The sequence below is a fragment of the Bufo bufo genome, chromosome 4 (genome assembly GCF_905171765.1).
Source record: "Bufo bufo chromosome 4, aBufBuf1.1, whole genome shotgun sequence".
Classification (NCBI taxonomy): Eukaryota; Metazoa; Chordata; class Amphibia; order Anura; family Bufonidae; genus Bufo; species Bufo bufo.
This window is the reverse complement of record NC_053392.1, coordinates 26135447-26159026: the sequence shown is the minus strand read 5'-3', so window position 1 is coordinate 26159026 and position 23580 is coordinate 26135447. Positions and strand designations below refer to the sequence as shown.

At 44.8% G+C, this 23580-nt stretch overlaps 1 protein-coding gene across 1 annotated transcript in view; it reads right to left on the bottom strand.

Annotated features, from left to right (window-relative positions):
• Window positions 1–23580, bottom strand: part of LOC120998916 (vomeronasal type-2 receptor 1-like) — a 211871-nt gene that overhangs the window by 126096 nt on the left and 62195 nt on the right. Inside the window, exon 3 of the mRNA XM_040429795.1 lies at window positions 645–836. Coding sequence (XP_040285729.1) covers window positions 645–836 — 192 coding nt within the window. The remainder of the gene's footprint in view (window positions 1–644; window positions 837–23580) is intronic.

Here is a 23580-nt window from a genome sequence, read left to right as displayed (position 1 = left end):
TGGAATATGACAGAAAATGTTGGAAAAGTCTGAAAAAATCTTACCTTCCATTTTTCATTTTGGGTGGTAAATATTTGGAGATGTTCTTGTCTTTTATGTGAGTAGATCAGATGATGTAAGGCATAAGCCACAATATACACCGCAGAGTACACACTGAATGTGTAACGGAAATTGTCTACATCATACCAGGAGCGATCCACATTACCTAGAACATCTCTTTCATTACATGGTCTAATATATAAATACTGTCCAGAGCCACAAGAAAGATAATCATTCCATACTTTAAACATCAGCTCAACCTCTGGATATTTTAGAGGACCGGCTGTGAGTAAATATTCTTGTAAACCTGGAATTCTTCCTTTGTGAAGAGTCAACTGCAAAGATCCATGAAATGTAGTAAATGTGATAAATCTTTCAGGGAAAATAACTGAGAGTATGATTACAACTCTTCCAGGATTTAAGTCATCTGACAATATTGAGTGCAATGACTCTAAGCCATATGAGCTACCAACAAATATAATCACATTGCAGTGAATCTTCTGTATTTGATATAACACCTTCCTGGAGGCCATAGATATTTTGAAATTGGCAGAATTACTGACAGATTCTCTATAAGCTATGCAGACCCCGCTCCGTGTTATTACATTGTAGAGCTCCATGCTGGCTCGTTGGCTGCTTTCATCATCTACTGTCACCATCCCCACCCAGCTCCAGCCAAAGTTCTCCAGTAGGAGGACAATAGCTTCATACTGAGTGGACCCATCAGGGACTGTGCGATAGAAATAAGGAAACAGGAGCTTGTTACTGAAGATGGGATCCATCGCTCCATAGCTGATCTGTAGGGAGAAAACAGGACAAGAAAACATCAAAGAAATGTGAGAATTGTGTGTTATCAAACTAAGAATGACATGTGTATCCAATGGAAGCAATCCTCGGTTCAGACCCTAAAGTTATCTATACACATTAATGTCTGCCTGGGTTTGGTTAACCTCTAGTAGCAAGATTGGAGGTAAAGTTAGGTTACAGGAGACCCAATTACAACTTAAAAAAGAAGATTAAGGATGATTTAACTGATTCTGAACTTATCAGATTTATTACCAATTTCACAAACATCCTGCTCTCAAACTAATCTGAAGTTTTGTCGATTTACTTGAAACACATAGCGGCAAAACGCTACCAAGACCATTTTAATGTGAAAATTGGTGGGGAAACCAGAAGGGAAGATGAAAGATCACATGACCCTGGGAGGGTGGGGGAGGAGGGTGCTAGCCCTGATTGGCTGAGAGGTTGATGGACAGCCTGTCAGCCAGTCAGAGGGCAAGATTCTGACATGTCCTTTTGCTCAGAATGCCAGAGACGCTAGTCAATTACAGTAGGTGCAGTAGGTGATGTACAGGGATACCATAGGGACATAAATAGGTAGATTCAGGGTTATATCAGGGAAAGCATAGGAAGGGACTGGTCATTCAGAGAGGTCTGTTTCATATAGCTGCTGCCAGTGATAAGTTCATGCTGCACTGCAAAATCTGCAAGCAAGAAAATATCACAACTAGAGATGTCGCGAACATAAAATTTTCTGTTCTAATTTTTCGCGAACGGAGAACGCAAATTTTTGCAAATGTTCGTGAAACGGCGAACCGGGCGAACCGCCATTGACTTCAATAGGCAGGCGAATTTTAAAACCCACAGGGACTCTTTCTAGCCACAGTAGTGATGGAAAAGTTGTTTCAAGGGTACTAACACCTGGACTATGGCATGCCGGAGGGGGATCCATGGCAAAACTCCCATGGAAAATTACATAGTTGACGCAGAGTTGGGTTTTAATCCATAAAGGGCATAAATCACCTAACAATCCAAATTTTTTTTGAACAACGTGGTTTAAAACATCCAGTGTATACGATCAGGTATGATGTTGTATCGATCAGGTAGTGTAAGGGTTACGCCCGCTTCACAGACATTGACAGACCAAACTCCCTTTTTAATGCACAGCAAACAACCGCAAACAGTCCATTTGCCCAACCGCAAACTCCCCATTTGCACAAGGTTGGATACCAAGCTAGCCATGTCCCGTTGATGTCATTGAAGGTTTCTTCCTCCACCCAGCCATGTACAACACCAAGGGTCCCGAAAGGTGAATTGAATAGATTTTTCGAACGGGGAGATGGTTAAAAAAACGCTGGCTCCCTCCCCTTTGTTTCAATCCACGGTCACTGCGTCTGCGCCGTGCAATTTACTGTCACACCCGATATGAGTGGTATTTTCTGTAGTACTATTCTCATCAGTTTAATCCCTGTTATATCCCATATTAGGGATTGCCTTTTGTGAAAACATTTTTAGGCCGGGTACCTTCGACTGCCTTCACAGTGACAGACCAAACTCTGATACACCAAACGGAATTGATTTTAGGAACCGGGAGATGGAAAAAGCAGCTTGGTCGGTCCTCTTACTCCCAAGTTGGGGCACTGCGCATGCACAGAGCAATGTGTTGTGACACTCTATATGAGTGGTGTCTTAACTAGTACTATTCCTATCAGTTTAATCCCTGTTACGTCCCCTATCTGGGGACGTGTGTCGAATTGATTAACCATTGTCGAATTAACGAACCATTACGACATCCTGAAATAATTTAGTTCTGATCTCTGTACTTGCTTTGTATTGGAATTGATGGGGATTTTTTTAATTGTCTGCATTATTTCTAATAAACTATTAAGAGACTTTATTATGATTTTTTTATTTTATGTATTAAAAACCCATAAAAACCCATAAAAAAAAATAATAATAAATAAAGAAAATTCATGTTTTTTCTATGAAAAATTATCCAGCCGATCACTTTTGGTCTGATCATAATGAAGCAACGGCCTTATCATCTGGGGTGTGGCAACATTGCCAACACACTTTTAGAGGTGATGATCGCTTCATTGTGATACGCAAGCCCCTACACCACAACAAGGTAACGATCACAAAGGGTAATTGACACTTGTATATGCCTTTTTTTTGTTTGTTTTGTTTTTGCAACCACAGTGCAGCACCAGAGGCCAGAAAAATTAGGCATGTACACATGCCTGAAAAATAATGGTATTGTTCCAAAAATTGATGTTTTCCAGGCAGAAAGGTGACTAAAACATTGCGGCTTGAACCCTAGTTGGTGGCGGAGAATTCACGAAAGTCATCTGGTATGCAGACATTAAATACAGCAGCGTGGGGACCATTTTGAGGCCAAGGTATGTCATCAGGCCTTTTGTTAGTCAAACGTATCCCTCACTGTCAGTCCCTTCAGGATCCATGGCTCATTCATCTTAATAAAGGTGAGGTAATCAACACTTTTTTGACCGAGGCGACTTCTTTTGTCAGTGACAATGCCTCCTGCTGCACTGAAGGTTCTTTCTGACAGGACACTTGAAGCGGGGCAGGCCAGAAGTTCTATCGCAAACTGGGATACCTCAGGCCACAGGTCAAGCCTGCACACCCAGTAGTCAAGGGGTTCATCGCTCCTCAGAGTATCGATATCTGCAGTTAAGGCGAGGTAGTCTGCTACCTGTCGGTCGAGTCGTTCTCTAAGGATGGATCCCGAAGGGCTGTGGAGATGTGTAGGACTGAAAAAGCTCCGCATGTCCTCCATCAACAACACATCTGTAAAGCCTCCTGTCCATGCCGCCGTGGTCGTGGTAGGAGGAGGATTACTTTCACCTCTTCCCCAGTTAGATTCCCGTTGTGCTGTGACATCCCCCTTATAAGCTGTGTTAAGCATATTTTTTAGTTTGGTTTTGAACTGCTGCATCCTTTCTGACTTTCGGTAATTTGGTAACATTTCCGCCACTTTCTGCTTATACCGGGATTCTAGTAGCGTGGCCACCCAGTACAGGTCGTTCTCCTTCATCCTTTTTATACGAGGGTCCCTTAACAGACATGACAGCATGAAAGACCCCATTTGCACAAGGTTGGATGCCGAGCTACTCATTTCCTGTTCCTCGTCCTCACTGATGTCATTGACGGTCTGTTCTTCCCCCCAGCCAAGTACAACACCACGGGTCCCAGATAGGTGACAACAACGAGCACCCTGGGATGCCTGCTGTGGTTGGTCTTCCTCCTCCTCAAAGCCACATTCCTCCTCTGACTCCTCTTCCTCATACTCCTCTTGCAGCGTTGCCGCAGGTCCAAGCGATGATGACAAGGCTGTTTCTGGTGTTGATGGTGACCACAACTCTTCCTCTTCACGCTCATCTATAGCCTGATCCAGCACTCTTCGCAGGGCACGCTCCAGGAAGAAAACAAATGGGATGAGGTCACTGATGGTGCCTTCGGTGCGACTGACTGGGTTTGTCACCTCCTCAAAAAGACGCATCAGCCCAGTAACGTGGCAAAAAAATTCCCAGCTCCGCAGAGGCTGTCCTAGCACCCCGGTCATACAAATACTCGTTGACGGCTTTTTCTTGTTGGAGCAGGCGGTCGAACATTAGGAGTGTTGAATTCCAACGTGTCGGGCTCTCGCAAATCAAGCGCCTTACTGGCATGTTGTTTTGCCGCTGAATATCGGAAAAGTGCGCCATGGCCGTGTAGGAACTCCTGAAATGGCCACACATCTTCCTGGCCTGCTTGAGGACGTCCTGTAAGCCTGGGTACTTAGACACAAAGCGTTATACGATGAGATTCAACACATGTGCCATGCACGGCACATGTGACAACTTGCCCAAATTCAATGCCGCCAACAAATTGCTTCCATTGTCACACACCACTTTGCCGATTCTCCAGTTGGTGCGGGGTCAGCCACTGATCCACCTGTGCGTTCAGGGCGGACAGGAGTGCTGGTCCGGTGTGGCTCTCTGCTTTCAGGCAAGTCAACCCCAAGACAGCGTGACACTGTCGTATCCGGGATGTGGAATAGCCCCTGGGGAGCTTGGCGGATTCAGTTGATGTGCAGCCAGACGCCGCAGCAGAAGAGGGCTCAGCCGAGGAGGTTATAGAAGAGGATGGAGTAGGAGGAGTAGAGGAGGTGGCAGTAGGCCTGCCTGCAAGTCGTGGCGGTGTCACCAACTCCGCTGCAGAGCCACACATTCCATGCTTGTCAGCCGTCAGCAGGTTGACCCAATGCGCAGTGTAGGTGATATACCTACCCTGACCGTGCTTTGCAGACCAGGTTTCAGTGGTCAGATGGACCCTTGCCCCAACACTGTATGCCAAAGATGCCATGACTTCATTTTCAATAACTGAATAGAGGTTTGGGATTGCCTTTTTTGAAAAAAAATGTGTCCGGGTACCTTCCACTGTGGTGTCCCAATAGTGACAAATTTTTTGAAGGCCTCAGACTCCACCAGCTGGTATGGTAAAAGCTGACAGGCTAAGAGTTCCGTCAAGCTAGCTGTCAGACGCCGGGCAAGGGGGTGACTCAGTGACATTGGCTTCTTACGCTCAAACATTTCCTTGACAGACACCTGACTGTGGGCAGATGAGATGGAACTGCTGAAGGTGAGAGGCGGAGTGGCGGTGGTTGAGAGGGGGCAAGGAGGACAGCAGTGGTTGACGTGGCTGAAGATGCTGGACCAGGAGGAGGATGGTGGCTTTGAGTTTGTGTGCTGCTTGTACTCATGTGTTGATCCCATTGGCGTTTGTGATGTGAGATTATGTGCCTTCGCAAAGCAGTTTTACCGAGGTGGGTGTTGGACTTCCCACGACTCAGTTTCTTTTGGCACAGGTTGCAAATGGCATTGCTGTTATCAGAGGCAGACACACAAAAAAAATACCACACTGCTGAGCTTTGCAATGACGGCATTCTGGTGGTGAAAACAGCATGCGTTGATTGGCTTGCTGTCTGGCTGACCCCGGGTGCCAATACATGCTGTCTGACTGTGCCACTAGCTCCTTGCGACGACCTCCCCCTGCTTCCAACTCGTCTCCTCCTTCTCTCTGTCTCCCCTTCTGAACTTTCCCCCTCTTCTTCTTCTCTTCAAGCAGGCACCCACGTGGCATCCACGGACACATCGTCATCATCAACCACTTCACATGTATCTGACACCTCAGCAAAGAAAGCAGCAGCGGGTACAACATCATCATCATCATCACACTGTACGTCCATGTGTGTAATCCTGCCTGACTGAGACATATCCCTGTTATCTACATCCTCTGGCAATAATGGTTGCGCATCACTAATTTCATCCAACTAATGTGTAAATAACTCCTCTGACGGATCAAGTGAAGCAGCTGTGGTGGCTGTGGTGGTATTGGTGGTGGCGGGCGGGAGAGTGGTAACTTGAGAGCAGGTGACCGAAGCTGAGCTGGAGGAGGATGGTGCGTCAAGGTTCTTAGCGGAAGCTGTTGAAGATTGGGTGTCCTGTATAAGCCAGTCAACAATTTTCTCAGAATTTTTCAGGTTCAGAATACGTGGCCTCTGAACACAGGGCATTATTCCAGGGCTAGTGGAAATCACAGTACCACAACCACGACGGCCCCTGCGGGGTGGCCTGCCTCTGCCTGTCATTTTTTTTTAGATAAGTGGTACTATGCATGCAAAGTACTGTGCCACCCTATATAAGTGGTGGGCAGTGAGCACAGTACAGTCTGTGTGGGCCTGACACACACTGGCTTGCAACTGCGATTATATTTATTACAGAGAAATAACACATTTACTTTAGTTTTATCTGCAAGATATTGTGACACCCTGTAACGGTATGAGTGGTGGCCTGGCCAGTGGCCACAGTACAGTCTGTGAGCCTGCAGCCTCTCACTGTCTGGCAACTGCGATTATATCACAGAAAAAAAAAATTACTTTTTTTATCTGCAAGGTATTGTGACACCCTGAAACGGCATAAGTGGTGGCCTGGCCAGTGGCCACTGTACAGTCTGTGGGCTAGACACTCACTGGCTTGTAACTGCGTTTATATCACAGAGAAAAAATAAATTAGCTTTTTTTTATCTGCAAGGTATTGTGACACCCTGTAACGGTATGAGTGGTGGCCTAGCCAGTGGACACAGTACAGTCTGTGAGCCTGCAGCCTCTCACTGTCTGGCAACTGCAATTATATCACAGAGAAAAAATAAATTGACATTTTTTTATCTGCAAGATATTGTGACACCCTGTAACGGTATGAGTGGTGGCCTGGCCAGTGGCCAAAGTACAGTCTGTGGGCTAGACACTCACTGGCTTGTAACTGCGTTTATATCACAGAGAAAAAATAAATTGACTTTTTTTATATGCAAGGTATTGTGACACCCTGTATGAATGGTGTGCACACAGTACAGTCTGTGAGCCTGCAGCCTCTCACTGTCTGGCAACTGCGATTATATAAAAAAAATTAAAATAAATTTACTTTTTTTTTTATCTGCAAGGTACTGTCTGTGATACCCTGTATGAATGGTGTGCACACAGTACAGACTGTGAGCCTGCAGCCTCTCACACACGGGCAGGCAACTGCAATATATATATATATATTTAAAAAAAAGCAGACTGATGTACCAGCCCTAAAAAGGGCTTTTTGGGGTGCTGTCAGGACGCTGTCGTTACAGCAGATGAGTCTGTGGACACAGAACACTGCCCTAGCTAACGCTTTCCCATATTAAATCAGCAGCAGCAGCACTGTCCCTCCTCTCACTAAGAATGCAGCTTCCGAATGAATCTAAAATGGATGCTGTCCAGGAGGTGGGAGGGTCTGGGAGGGAGGGTCTGCTGCTGATTGGCTAGAATGTGTCTGCTGACTGTGAGGTACAGGGTCAAAGTTTTCACAATGATGACGAATAGGGGGCGGACCGAAAATCGCATATGTTCGCCCGCCGCGGCGAATGCGAACAAGCCATGTTCGCCATGAACTGTTCGCCGGCGAATAGTTCGGGACATCACTAATCACAATAACATAATTTTTTTTTTAAATGGACAGCCAGCCAGCCTTTAAAAACAATTCAAGTTTCTACAGTTGATAAGTGTTTTATAGGCTTACTGCTAGCACCTCCAACATCAGGAGCATACATTCTGCTTAAAACACTGAGCATTTTCCCCTTTTTATTCTCAAAACCTGTTATAATTTAGCTACCATATACAAAAAAAGCTATGAAACTCCAATTATTAAAAAAAATGTATAGTAATCTTTATTTAATAATAAATTTAAAAAATAAATTATTCTAAAGAAAAAAAGGCAAGATGGATATTGATACAGAGAACCTTGCAAGGGGCGTTATCCCCAATATAGTGATCCACGTCTACAATATATGCGATGAAAATAAATGGCACTACGGAGCGTATCATTACCAAGATGATGAGATAAAACATCTCCAACAATCACCAATAGATCATACAACAACATCAATATGTTCAGTTATTTAATAACAAAATTGCCCCATAGGCCCCCAGGTATGTTGAATAAACACAGTATTGCATTGGCCGTGTCGCTGAACAGGTCACTATATTAAATGCAGATGTCAAAAATATCACAAATAATAACTGCCATGCAACCTGCACTAGCATAAAAATATTAATCTGTACAGCAGCGCTGCAAATCTATACTAATAAAAGCCCTGTGTACGTGCTCAGGGCTGTTGTCCGTGCGTGTGTGCCGATTAGTGAAGTGCGCATGCGCGGCGCACAAACCAATCAGCACACACTCCATCGGATCGGATCACAGCCCCCTGTAAGAGATCGGGTGCTGCCAGGCAGCAGGGGGCAGTCATGTACACAGTTCTTAGTATATTCTAACTTGAAGCGTCCCTATCACCATGGGAACGCCTCTATGTTAGAATATACCATCGGATTTGAGTTAGATCGTGAAAACTCAGATCCGACAGTATATTCTAACACAGAGGCGTTCCCATGGTGATGGGGACGCTTCAAGTTAGAATATACTAAGAACTGTGTACATAACTGCCCCCTGCTGCCTGGCAGCACCAGATCTCTTACAGGGGGCTGTGATTCGCACAATTTACCCCTTAGGTGCCGCACTGGTTTGGTAAATTTAATAAAGCTTGTGGTCTGTTTTGCAATGGAATGTCAATTCCCAAACTTTGATACCCATATGGGAATAACAATGGATAAACCATGGGTTCCAAATTAGGATCAAGGACACTAATTCTTTGTGTTTTTTTTTATTTGTATAATCTTCACTTGGTTTGCAGTGTATAAGAAGATCTCTTTCAAGTGGTGGTTCTCCATCATCATTTTCAAAAACAAAAGCAACCTCATTATATTTTGGTGCTTTATAGCGCCTTTGGTCATTTTTGCGATCTTGTACTATTGTCATGGACACTTCCTTAATAACATTGTCATTTTTGGCAGCATTCTCTTCATATTCTTTTTCAACTTGGTACAACATTTTGCAGGCCTCGGCAAAAGGATTGAATTGTGCCATAAATGTACTTAATGTTTGCATAAGCTCTGTATTTATTCCTGAGTTGGCAGAAATTTGCATTCTTTGTTCTGCAGCTTCAGAGGGATCTAAAATGTATAATTGTGCAAACTGTCTGTTTTCACCCTGTTGAGGATGCAGTGTTCCTGCTCTGTGACAAATCGAACCATGGATTCAAAAACAGTATGGCCCATAGCCAGAAGGCGGACTAATGTTAGCTCCCATAGATGCAAATGCTAGAGCACTATTTATTGTCCTTATATTTTGCATTAAATTTTTGCTGTAATGATGCTGACCCATCATGAGCTGCTGTATAAACGGATTTGTTCGAATTGGTTGAAGATTTACTTTTCCTTTTGAGCAACACTGTGTAAATTTTTGATCAGATGGTCTTTCTCCTTCAAAATGTTTTGCTTGACAAAAATTGCATATCTGATTTAAATCTCCACATGTGTGGGGTATAATGTTACCCTCATTAATATTAACTATATCATTTATCATTGCCATTCTTTCTATTGTTGCCCGGGATTCGTTATTTTCCACTCGTTTACTTCGGTCCAGTCTCTGTAATTGTGCTTGCCGCAAACTTTGTAATTATCGTTCTTCTGATGTAAGACTTGCTCTCCTAGCTTTTTCTCTTTCAGCATGTCTCTTACGTTTTTGTCTTTCTCTTATATCATTTATCCTCTCCTGTGTGGCTGTTGATAAATGTGTTGTGTCTGTTTGTAGATCTGTTATCCTGCCTCTTTTTATTGCTTGTTGCTGACGTAGTGTTGCTCTCCTAGCTCTGTGTGCTTTCACATTTTTCTGACGCTCATTTTCCTTTTCTTCAATAGATCATTTTGCTTGTCTTTCTCTTAGAGATTGTTTTTTACGCTGATTTTCCTGTTCTTCTATAGATCTATTTGCTCTTCTGAATCTTTCTCTTTTAGCGTTTTTGTGACACTCATTTTCTTTTTCTTGAATTGATCTATTTGCTCGTGTTTTTCTTTGTTTTTCAGCCTTTCTTTTTTTGATTTTTACTTGCTGACTTGACTGTTTCTCCAGGAGAAATTGGTTATGTAGGGTTTCATTGTCTGTGTCTTTTGTCCTACTTGATGTGTCCTTTTTTTTGGGTGGCATATTGTTAGTAAAAAGTCAGAGTAATATAGGCTTGTACTTTTATAATTTTATAATATTTTCTCTTACTGTAATACTTACTTATATGTAGTTGTAATATGCGTCACTGACACTGACTTTTGGCTGAGACTGTAAGCACTGTGACTGGTGGCTGATATGACTGCCACTGACTGGTAGTGCAGAGACCACTTGCACTGTGACTGGTGACTGATACAGCTGTCACTGACTGGTGGTGCTGAGACCACTGGCACTGTGACTGGTGGCTGATACGGCTGGCACTGACTGGTGGTGCTGAGACCACTGGCACTGTGACTGGTGACTGATACTGCTGGCACTGATTGCTGGCACTGACTGCTGGCAATGACTGGTGGTGCTGAGGCTGTGGGCACTGTGACTGGTGCCTGAGATGGCTGGCACGGACTGGTGGTGCTGAGACTGCAGCTGATGGCTGAAACAGCTGGCACTTACTGGTGGCTGAGACAACTGGCAGTGCCACGTGGTGCTGAGACTGCTGTCACTGAGACTGGTGGCTGATACGGCTGGCACTGACTGGTGGTGCTGAGACCACTGGCACTGTGACTGGTGGCTGATAGAGCTGGCACTAACTGGTTGTGCTGAAACCACTGTCACTGTGACTGGTGGCTAATACGCTTGGCACTGACTGGTGGTGCTGAGACTGCTGTCACTGTGACTGGTGGCTGATATGGCTGGCACTGACTGGTGGTGCTGAGACCACTGGCACTGAGACTGGTGGCTGATACAGCTGGCACTGAATGCTAGGACTGACTGGTGGTGCTGAGACTGTGGGCACTGTGACTTATGCCTGAGATGGCTGGCACGAACTGCTGGCACTGACTGGTGGTGCTGAGACTGCAGCTGATGGCTGAAACAGCTGGCGCTGACTGGTGGCTGAGACGACTGGCAGTGCTACGTGGTGCTGAGACTGCTGGCACTGTGACTGGTGGCTGATACGGCTGGCACTGACTGCTGCTGCTGAGACCACTGACACTGTGAATGGTGGCTGATACTGCTGGCACTGATTGGTGGTGCTAATACGGCGGCACCTGAGGGGTTAATTGTGCCGTTCACAGCCCCCAGTAAGAGATCGGGTGCTTCCAGGCAGCAGGGGGCAGTCATGTACACAGTTCTTAGTATATTCTAACTTGAAGCGTCCCCATCACCATGGGAACGCTTCTGTGTTAGAATATACTATCGGATCTGAGTTTTCATAATCTAACTCAAATCCGATGGTATATTCTAACATAGAGGCGTTCCCATGGTGATGGGGACGCTTCAAGTTAAAATATACCATCGGATTGGAGAAAACTCCGATCCGATGGTATATTAATAGGGACTCCTGACTTTACATTAAAAGTCAATGGGGGACGGATCCGTTTACAATTGCACCAATATTGTGTCAATGTAAACGGATCAGTCCCCATTGAATTACATTGTAAGTCAGGACAGATCCGTTCGGCTCCGCACCGCCAGGCGGACACCAAATCGCTGCAAGCTGCATTTTGGTGTCCGCCTCCAGAGCGGAATGGAGGCAGAACGGACCCAAACTGATGCATTCTGAATGGATCCGCATCCATTCAGAATGCATTGGGGCTAAACTGGAGCCTTGAAACGGATCTCACAGGCGGACCCTGAAACACCAGTGTGAAAGTAGCCTTAGTGAAGTGTGCATGCGCGGCACACAAACCAATCAGCACACACTCCACACACACACAGCAGGGACCGCCCAAAGCACCGTGCCACCAGCCAATAAAAACACGGCGCATCACATGCAACCCAGAGAGCCCACAGCAGCGTGGCCATCCAATCAAAGTCGCCGCCCCGGACTGCCCACAATTGCGCCAGCCAATAAACACACGGCGCACCACACGCTGTACGGACTGCCCACAGCATGGAGCCGTCCAATCACACCATCCCCACAACTGCGCCGCTGGCCAATAACCGCCTCTTATGGTGTGTGGTGTCAGTTGGAGCAGAGTGCATAAGAAGCGCCGCCATTACATGCACAGTGACAGAAATTGCTCTCAGATACACACTGCATCTGCTGCCAGCAGTATTAGCCAGCACCACCAATCAGTGCCAGCAATAATTGCCAGCCATAAATCATTGCCACCATTCACAGTAACAGCAGTCAGTGCCAGCCTTATCAGCCACCAGTCACAGTGCCAGTGATCTCAGCACCACCAGTTAGTGCCAGCTCTATCAGCCACCAGTCACAGTGCCCGCCGTCTCAGTGCCACCAGTCAGTGCCAGCAGTCAGTGCGAGCTGTATAAGCCACCAGTCACATTGCCAGTGGTTTCAGCACCACCAGTCAGTGCCAGCAGTCAGTGCCAGCCGCATAACCCACCAGTCACAGTGACAGCAGTCTCAGCATCAACAGTCAGTTCCAAGCGTAATAGCCACCAGTCACAGTGACAGTGGTTTCTGCATTACCAGTTAGTGCCAGCTCTATCAGCCACCAGTCACAGTGCCCGCCGTATTAGCACCACCAATCAGTGCCAGCTGTATCAGCCACCAGTCACAGTGTCAGTGGTCTCAGCACCACCAGTCAGTGCCAGCCGTATCAGCCACCAGTCACAGTGCCAGCAGTCTCAGCACCACGTAGCACTGCCAGTCGTCTCAGCCACCAGTCAGCGCCAGCTGTTTCAGCCATCAGCTGCAGTCTCAGCACCACCAGTCAGTGCCAGCAGTTTGTGCCAGTCATCTCAGGCACCAGTCACAGTGCCCACAGTCTCAGCACCACCAGTCAGTCCTAGCAGTCAGTGCCAGCTGTATCAGCCACCAGTCTCAGTGCCAGTGGTCTCAGCACCACCAGTCAGTGCCAGCCATATCAGCCACCAGTCACAGTGACAGCAGTCTCAGCACCACCAGTCAGTGCGAAGCGTATTAGCCACCAGTCACAGTGACAGTGGTTTCAGCATTTCCAGTTAGTGCCAGCTCTATCAGCCACCAGTCACAGTGACAGTGGTCTCAGCACCACCAGTCAGTGCCAGCCGTATCAGCCACCACTCACAGTGACAGCAGTCTCAGCACCACATGGCACTGCCAGTCGTCTCAGCCACCAGTAAGTGCCAGCTGTTTCAGCCATCAGCTGCAGTCTCAGCACCACCAGTCCGTGCCAGCCATCTCAGGCACCAGTCACAGTGCCCACAGCCTCAGCACCACCAGTCAGTGCCAGCAGTCAGTGCCAGCAATCAGTGCCAGCAGTATCAGCCACCAGTCACAGTGCCAGTGCCCTCAGCACCACCAGTCAGTGCCAGCCGTATCAGCCACCAGTCACAGTGCCAGTGTTCTCAGCACCACCAGTCAGTGACAGCTGTATCAGCCACCAGTCACAGTGCCAGTGGTCTCAGCACCACCAGTCAGTGACAGCTGTATCAGTCACCATTCACAGTGCAAGTGGTCTCTGCACTACCAGTCAGTGGCAGTCATATCAGCCACCAGTCACAGTGCCTGCAGTCTTAGCCAAATGTCAGTGCCATTGACGCATATTACAATTACATATAAGTAAGTATTACAGTAAGAGAAAATATTATAAAATTATAAAAATACAAGCCTATATTACTCTGACTTTTTACTAACAATATGCCACCCAAAAAAAAGGACACATCAAGTAGGACAAAAGACACAGACAATGAAACCCTACATAACCAATTTCTCCTGGAGAAACAGTCAAGTCAGCAAGTAAAAATCAAAAAAAGAAAGGCTGAAAAACAAAGAAAAACACGAGCAAATAGATCAATTCAAGAAAAAGAAAATGAGTGTCACAAAAACGCTAAAAGAGAAAGATTCAGAAGAGCAAATAGATCTATAGAAGAACAGGAAAATCAGCGTAAAAAACAATCTCTAAGAGAAAGACAAGCAAATAGATCTATTGAAGAAAAGGAAAATAAGCGTCAGAAAAATGTGAAAGCACACAGAGCTAGGAGAGCAACACTACGTCAGCAACAAGCAATAAAAAGAGGCAGGATAACAGATCTACAAACAGACACAACACATTTATCAACAGCCACACAGGAGAGGATAAATGATATAAGAGAAAGACAAAAACGTAAGAGACATGCTGAAAGAGAAAAAGCTAGGAGAGCAAGTCTTACATCAGAAGAACGATAATTACAAAGTTTGCGGCAAGCACAATTACAGAGACTGGACCGAAGTAAACGAGTGGAAAATAACGAATCCCGCGCAACAATAGAAAGAATGGCAATGATAAATGATATAGTTAATATTAATGAGGGTAACATTATACCCCACACATGTGGAGATTTAAATCAGATATGCAATTTTTGTCAAGCAAAACATTTTGAAGGAGAAAGACCATCTGATCAAAAATTTACAGTGTTGCTGAAAAGGAAAAGTAAATCTTCAACCAATTCGAACAAATCCGTTTATACAGCAGCTCATGATGGGTCAGCATCATTACAGCAAAAATTTAATGCAAAATATAAGGTCAATAAATAGTGCTCTTGCATTTGCATCTATGGGAGCTAACATTAGTCCGTCTTCTGGCTATGGGCCATACTGTTTTTGAATCCATGGTTCGATTTGTCACAGAGCAGGAACACTGCATCCTCAACAGGGTGAAAACAGACGGTTTGCACAATTATACATTTTAGATCCCTCGGAAGCTGCAGAACAAAGAATGCAAACTGATAGATAAAATTGTCTCTGCTGAAATCCCTAACATAGAAATCACTCCTCGCTTACATGCAATTGTAACAAAGCATATGATTCATGGACCATGCGGAGCACTCAATCCTAATTCTCCATGTATGACAAATGCCAAATGCTGTAAGGATTTTACGAAGGAATTCCAACAAAAAACTATTGCTAACAGCAATGTCTATCCAAAGTACCAGAGAAGAAATACAGGCCAAACTATAATTCTTAATGGAAAGAATATTGATAATTCTTGGGTTGTACCATATAATCCTTACTTAGCGCTGAAGTACAATTGCCTCATTAATGTGGAAGTTTGTGCATCAGTAAAAGTGTCAAATCCCTGTTTAAATATGTGTACAAAGGTATGTATACTGTTAACTTAATACCAGATGCAGAGCGTTACTGTCTGCGTCTACTATTGCTGCATGTGGCTGGTGCAATATCCTTTTTAAGATCTGAGGACGGTACATGGAAATGTCTATCCCACTTTCCAAGACGCTGCAAAAGCAAAAGGACTTATTAATGAGGATGACTTGTGAGAAAACACTCTGGAAGATGCTGTCCACTTCACAATGCCTAAACAACTTAGGGAATTATTTGCATATGTCTGCGTTTTTACATCATTACAAAATATGAATGCACTTTTTCTAAAATATGAGCAATATCCCATTGAAGATTTAGTTCACAAACATAAACAACACAATGATGATTGCACAATTTGTCGTAAGATCGCACTTACAGAAGTAGCCAACATTCCGGTACTACATGGCAAAAACTGTGAAGATTTTGGATTGCCTTCCACAATGCCAAATACTGATCAACTTTGGAATATGTATGACAAGGAATGACAAAAATACAAAGCTGAAGAAATGGAAAAAACATTAAACAGAGAACAAAAAAGAGCTTCAGAAAAAATATTGTCTGCAAGCAAAAATGACAACCTTTGCAACCGTTGTTTTTTCTTGGATGGTCCAGGAGGTAGTGGTAAAACGTATCTTTACAAAACTCTTCTCAACACAGTTCGTGGATAAGGTAACATTGCACTCCCTGTAGCCTCAACAGGTATAGCAGCCAATCTTCTTGAGGGTGGAAGAACATACCACTCTCAGTTCAAATTACCTGTTCCGATAGTTGAGAACTCAATATCAAATATGCGTCTCAATTCTGCTGATGCAGAAAATTTTAGATCATCTACAGTACTCATTTAGGATGAATGTACAACGGCCCCGTCTATTGCTCTTACAGTGGTTAACAAACTGCTAAAAGAAATAAAGGATAACCAGAAACCCTTTGGAGGAAAAGTTTTATTACTTGGTGGAGATTTTCGGCAAACACTTTTGGTGGTTCCTCATGGTGACCGGACAAAAATTGTTGATGCATGTATAAAGTATAATAAACTGTGGCAAAACTTCCAAATACTTAACCTTACAAAAAATATCCGTTCAGTTGATACTGAAGTCAGCAATTGGTTGATCCAAGTTGGCAATGGTGATACACCACACATTGATGGTTTGCCTGAAGACATAATTGAAATCCCTTCAAAAATTTTATGTACAGGAAATATTGTCAACAACTTATTTGGAGAATGAATTTTAGTTGCTGATGTCTCAAAGACAAAAAAAAAAGTATTCTTTGCCCAAAGAACTCTGATGTTGAACATTTTGGAAGGAGATACTGTGACATTCCTTAGCTCAAACTCAATTGATGACTCAACTGAGGAAGATATGTAGAACTATCCTATTGAGTTTCTTAATGAGTTAACTCCAACAGGAATGCCGAGGCATAAACTGAACCTTAAAAAGGGAGAAATAATTATGCTCCTCAGAAATATAAACACTAAAAGAGGATTGTTAAATGGAACCCGACTCTTTGTTAAAGACTTGAAAAGAAACCTCATTATTGCTCAAGTAATAACAGGTTCAGCGGAAGGGGACATGGTCTTTATTCCACGTATTGATTTAGCTCTATCCTCTAGTAATTTGCCATTTACCTTAAGAAGAAGACAATTTCCAGTTGCATTAGCCTTTGCCATGACAATTAATAAAGCTCAGGGGCAAACCTTAGAAATAGTTGGCATTTACTTGCCAGAACCAGTATTCTGCCACTGTCAGTTATATGTTGCATTATCTAGAGTTAGAACTTTTTCTGATGTGGTTGTAAAGGTTGTAGATGGTCCTGAACAAGGCAAACTGTTGCCAAATTCAGATATTTACAAGAAATGTTGTGTATAAAGAAATTTTATAGAAAAATGTCAAGAGGTTAAAAAATACCTTTTTCCTGAATATCTGCTTCAGGTATTGTATATTGCAGATTGTTACAAACTATACTTACTGTATTGTGATATATACATTTCCATTTTATTTTTTATTATTAATTTACTTTTGACTTCTTTCCAAAATATTTTTGACAAAAGAAAATAAAACAAGAAATACAATGTGGTTAAATTATCTTACTATTTAATATAGACTGTTTCTACTAATGTTTATACACTACTGTTCTAGCGCCCGTTATTATAACGGGCTTAATGTCTAGTGTATTATATTATATCTAGATACCAGGCATTATTAGTGAGTAATAATAATTTATATTACTGTTTTAGTTAACGTATTATATTGCATCAAGACACAGTGCATTATTACATAATAGGTTATGCTGCAATAAAAGTTCCAAACTTTTGAGCCTTCAGCTCTGTGTTCAGCACCAGGGACAACACCTTGAACAGGACAAATAGCTGTGCATCACAGGGAAGGTTCCCGAGAGGTTCAACACAGATCCCCCATAACAGTGTGACATCTACAGATCCCCCATAACAGTATGTCATCCACAGATCCCCCATAACAGTGGGTAATCCACAGATCCCACATAACAGTGTGTCATCCACAGATCCCCCATAACAGCGTGCCATCCACAGATCCTCCATAACAGTGTGTCATCCACAGATCCCCCATAACAGTGTCATCCACAGATCCCCCATAACAGTGTCATCCATAGATCCCCCATAACAGTGTGTCATCCACAGATCCCCCATAACAGTGTGTCATCCACAGATCCCCCATTACAGTGTGTCCTCCACAGATCCCCCATAACAGTGTGCCATCCACAGATTCCCACATAACAGTGTCCTCCACAGATCCCCCATAACAGTGTGACATCCACAGATCCCCCATAACAGTGTCCTCCACAGATCCCCCATAACAGTATCATCCACAGATCCCCCATAACAGTGTGTCATCCACAGATCCCCCATAACAGTATGTCATCCACAGATCCCCCATAACAGTGTCATCCACAGATCCCCCATAACAGTGTGTCATGCACACATTCCCCATAAGGCTGCGTTCACACGGGCGAGATTTCCGCGCGGGTGCAATGCGGTAGGTGAACGCATTGCACCCGCACTGAATCTGGACCCATTCATTTCAATGGGGCTGTTCAGATGAGCGATGATTTTCACGCATCACTTGTGCGTTGTTTGAAAATCGCAGCATGCTCTATATTCTGCGTTTTTCACGCAACGCAGGCCCCATAGAAGTGAATGGGGTTGCGTGAAAATTGCAAGCATCCGCAAGCAAGTGCGGATGCGGTGCGATTTTCACGCATGGTTGCTAGGTGACAGTCTATTCACTGTATTATTTTCCCTTATAACATGGTTATAAGGGAAAATAATAGCATTCTGAATACAGAATGCTTAGTAAAATAGCGCTGGAGGGGTTAAAAAAAAAATAAACAAATTAACTCACCTTCTCATCTTGATCGCGTAGTTCCCAGTCTCTTCTGATGAGCTGTCGGCTAAAGGACTTTTGGTTGACGTCAGATAACATGCTCCAATCACATGGTCCATCACCGTGGTGATGGACCATGTGATTGGAGCATGTGATCTGACGTCACCACAGGTCCTAGCCTGTAGTTCATCATTAAGGAAGTAAAGAAGAGACCAGGAACTACGTGGAGGAGGTGAGTTAATTTTTTTTATTTTTTTTTAACCCTCAATTGATCACATACTATGCATTCTGTATTCAGAATGCTATTATTTTCCCTTATAACCATGTTATAAGGGGAAATAATACAATCTACACTACAACTAACCCAAACCTGAACTTCTGTGAAGAAGTTTGGGTCTGGGTACCACAGTCGGTTTTTTATCGCGCGCGTGCAAAGAACATTGCACCCGCGCGATAAAAACTGAACATCGGAACGCAATCGCAGTCAAAACTGACTGCAATTGTGTTCCTACTCGCGCGGGTTTGCCGCAATACACCGGGACGCATCCGGACCTAATCCGGACACGCCCGTGTGAACCCAGCCTAACAGTGTGACATTCACAGGTCCCTCATAACAGTGTGACATCCACAGGTCCCCCATAACAGTGTGACATCTACAGATCCCCCATAACAGTTTGACATCTACAGATCCCCCATAACAGTGTGACATCCACAGCTCCCCCATAACAGTGTGACATCTACAGATCCCCCATAACAGTGTGTCATCCACAGGTCCCCCATAACAGTGTGACATCTACAGATCCCCCATAACAGTTTGACATCTACAGATCCCCCATAACAGTGTGACATCTACAGATCCCCCATAACAGTGTGTCATCCACAGGTCCCCCATAACAGTGTGACATCTACAGATCCCCCATAACAGTGTCACATCTACAGATCCCCCATAACAGTGTGACATCTACAGATCCCCAAAACAGTGTGACATCCACAGGTCCCCCATAACAGTGTGACATTCACAGGTCCCCATAACAGTGTGACATTCACAGGTCCCCCCATAACAGTGTGTCATCCACACATTCCCCATAACAGTGTGACATCCACAGGTCCCCCATAACAGTGTGACATTCACAGGTCTCCCCATAAAAGTGTGTCATCCACACATTCCCCATAACAGTGTCCTCCACAGATCCCCCATAACAGTGTGCATGCGCAGCATTATCTCCATTCACTGCTATAGAATTTCTAAAAAGAGCAGAGCCAGTGATCAGCTGTTATCAGAACACTCATAGCATAATGGAGGATGACTGCGCATGCACACTGTGCTCTCCCTTCACCTCAAGAGCCCGATGGGACAACACCTTTTTTTGCATATTGTGGTTTTATAAACTGCACCATGGAAAAACAGAAGAGCCCAGGACATTCATAACGTGGGGTCCATGTCCACAATTCCCATTGAAAATGGGAAGGACAAAATAAAGAATTTGACGTGAGTTTCCATTTGTTGGTCAATTCTCTTGACCAATCCTTGACACACACAGAACGCAATCTACTGTCTGGGGAAATGTTTCAGCCATGTATTCCACAGCAAGAGTACTTTGTCATTCCTGCCTGAGCACCTTGCAGATATCTGTTCATTGATGTAATTTTTGGATACAAGGTTTATGATATCTTTAATATCCGGTATGACTGCCGTCTTCCAGAGTTTCACAATCAAGATCCTGTAATGAACCTATTTCCATATCTGTAGCACAATCACACGATCCTCTTACTTACAACAAATGTTGATAGCATTAAAGATTGTCCACATGCCTGGTAATATCCATACATGTACCCTCTCTTTATTTGTTTGTTTTAACATATCATATAAGACTACATATGTGAAATATGGTTGATAATATTCTCATGTGTACTATCTTCCCTTATGTTTTAAAAAAAATTGAAAAACCAATAGAAATTACTTTAAAAGAAAGAAAATGGGAAGGAATGAAAATCCACGCCAAAACTGAATCAAAAAGTCTTTTATAAAATTAGAAAAAAAAACACATCTAAAAAAACCTGTTGCGATTCTGCATTAGGTTTATTAAGCAGAGACAATACTCTGTGTGAACATACCCAAAGAGGCTGCAGGATCAGCAGCTTACAGTGGAAAGGCTAAAGAGTAGAGTTGAGCGAACACCTGGATGTTCGGGTTCGAGAAGTTCGGCCGAACTTCCCGTAAATGTTCGGGTTCGGGATCCGAACCCGAACCGAACTTCGTCCCGAACCCGAACCCCATTGAAGTCAATAGGGACCCAAACTTTTGGGCACTAAAAAGGCTGTAAAACAGCCCAGGAAAGAGCTAGAGGGCTGCAAAAGGCAGCAACATGTAGGTAAATCCCCTGCAAACAAATGTGGATAGGGAAATGAATTAAAATTAAAATTAAAAAAATAAAAATGAATCAATATCAATTGGACAGAGGTCACATAGCAGAGAATCTGGCTTCACCTCAGCAGAGAATCAGTCTCTTCATGCCATAGCAAAGAATCTGGCTTCATGTCAGCAGAGAATCAGTCTCTTCATGCCATAGCAAAGAATCTGGCTTCATGTCAGCAGAGAATCAGTCTCTTCATGTCATAGCAGAGAATCAGGCTTCACGTCACCCACCACTGGAACAGGCCACTGTCACACATTTAGGCCCAGGCACCCAGGCAGAGGAGAGAGGTCCCGTAACAGAGAATCTGGCCTTATGTCAGCGCAGAATCTGTCTTCATGTCATAGCAGAGAATCAGGCTTCACGTCACCCACCACTAGAACAGGCCACTGTCACACATTTAGGCCCAGGCACCCAGACAGAGGAGAGAGGTCCCGTAACAGAGAATCTGGCCTTATGTCAGCACAGAATCTGAATTCATGTCATAGCAGAGAATCAGGCTTCACATCAGCCACCACTGAAGCAGGCCACTGTCACACATTTAGGCCCCGGCACTCAGGCAGAGGAGGGAGGTCCCGTAACAGAGAATCTGGCCTTATGTCAGCGCAGAATCTGTATTCATGTCATAGCAGAGAATCAGGCTTCACGTCACCCACCACTGGAACAGGCCACTGTCACACATTTAGGCCCCGGCACCCAGACAGAGGAGAGCGGTCCCGTAACAGAGAATCTGGCCTTATGTCAGCGCAGAATCTGTCTTTATGTCATAGCAGAGAATCAGGCTTCACGTCACCCACCACTGGAACAGGCCACTGTCACACATTTAGGCCCAGGCACCCAGGCAGAGGAGAGAGGTCCCGTAACAGAGAATCTGGCCTTATGTCAGCGCAGAATCTGTCTTCATGTCATAGCAGAGAATCAGGCTTCACGTCACCCACCACTGGAACAGGCCACTGTCACACATTTAGGCCCAGGCACCCAGGCAGAGGAGAGAGGTCTCGTAACAGAGAATCTGGCCTTATGTCAGCGCAGAATCTGTATTCATGTCATAGCAGAGAATCAGGCTTCACGTCACCCACCACTGGAACAGGCCACTGTCACACATTTAGGCCCCGGCACCCAGACAGAGGAGAGCGGTCCCGTAACAGAGAATCTGGCCTTATGTCAGCGCAGAATCTGTCTTCATGTCATAGCAGAGAATCAGGCTTCACGTCAGCCACCACTGGAACAGGCCACTGTCACACATTTAGGCCCAGGCACCCAGGCAGAGGAGAGAGGTCCCGTAACAGAGAATCTGGCCTTATGTCAGCGCAGAATCTGTATTCATGTCATAGCAGAGAATCAGGCTTCACGTCACCCACCACTGGAACAGGCCACTGTCACACATTTAGGCCCAGGCACCCAGGCAGAGGAGAGAGGTCCCGTAACAGAGAATCTGGCCTTATGTCAGCACAGAATCTGTCTTCATGTCATAGCAGAGAATCAGGCTTCACGTCACCCACCACTGGAACAGGCCACTGTCACACATTTAGGCCCAGTCACCCAGGCAGAGGAGAGAGGTCCCGTAACAGAGAATCTGGCCTTATGTCAGCGCAGAATCTGTCTTCATGTCATAGCAGAGAATCAGGCTTCACGTCACCCACCACTGGAACAGGCCACTGTCACACATTTAGGCCCAGGCACCCAGGCAGAGGAGAGAGGTCTCGTAACAGAGAATCTGGCCTTATGTCAGCCCAGAATCTGTATTCATGTCATAGCAGAGAATCAGGCTTCACGTCACCCACCACTGGAACAGGCCACTGTCACACATTTAGGCCCAGGCACCCAGACAGAGGAGAGCGGTCCCGTAACAGAGAATCTGGCCTTATGTCAGCGCAGAATCTGTCTTCATGTCATAGCAGAGAATCAGGCTTCACGTCAGCCACCACTGGAACAGGCCACTGTCACACATTTAGGCCCAGGCACCCAGGCAGAGGAGAGAGGTCCCGTAACAGAGAATCTGGCCTTATGTCAGCGCAGAATCTGTATTCATGTCATAGCAGAGAATCAGGCTTCACGTCAGCCACCACTGGAACAGGCCACTGTCACACATTTAGGCCCAGGCACCCAGGCAGAGGAGAGCGGTCCCGTAACAGAGAATCTGGCCTTATGTCAGCGCAGAATCTGTATTCATGTCATAGCAGAGAATCAGGCTTCACGTCACCCACCACTGGAACAGGCCACTGTCACACATTTAGGCCCAGGCACCCAGGCAGAGGAGAGAGGTCCCGTAACAGAGAATCTGGCCTTATGTCAGCGCAGAATCTGTATTCATGTCATAG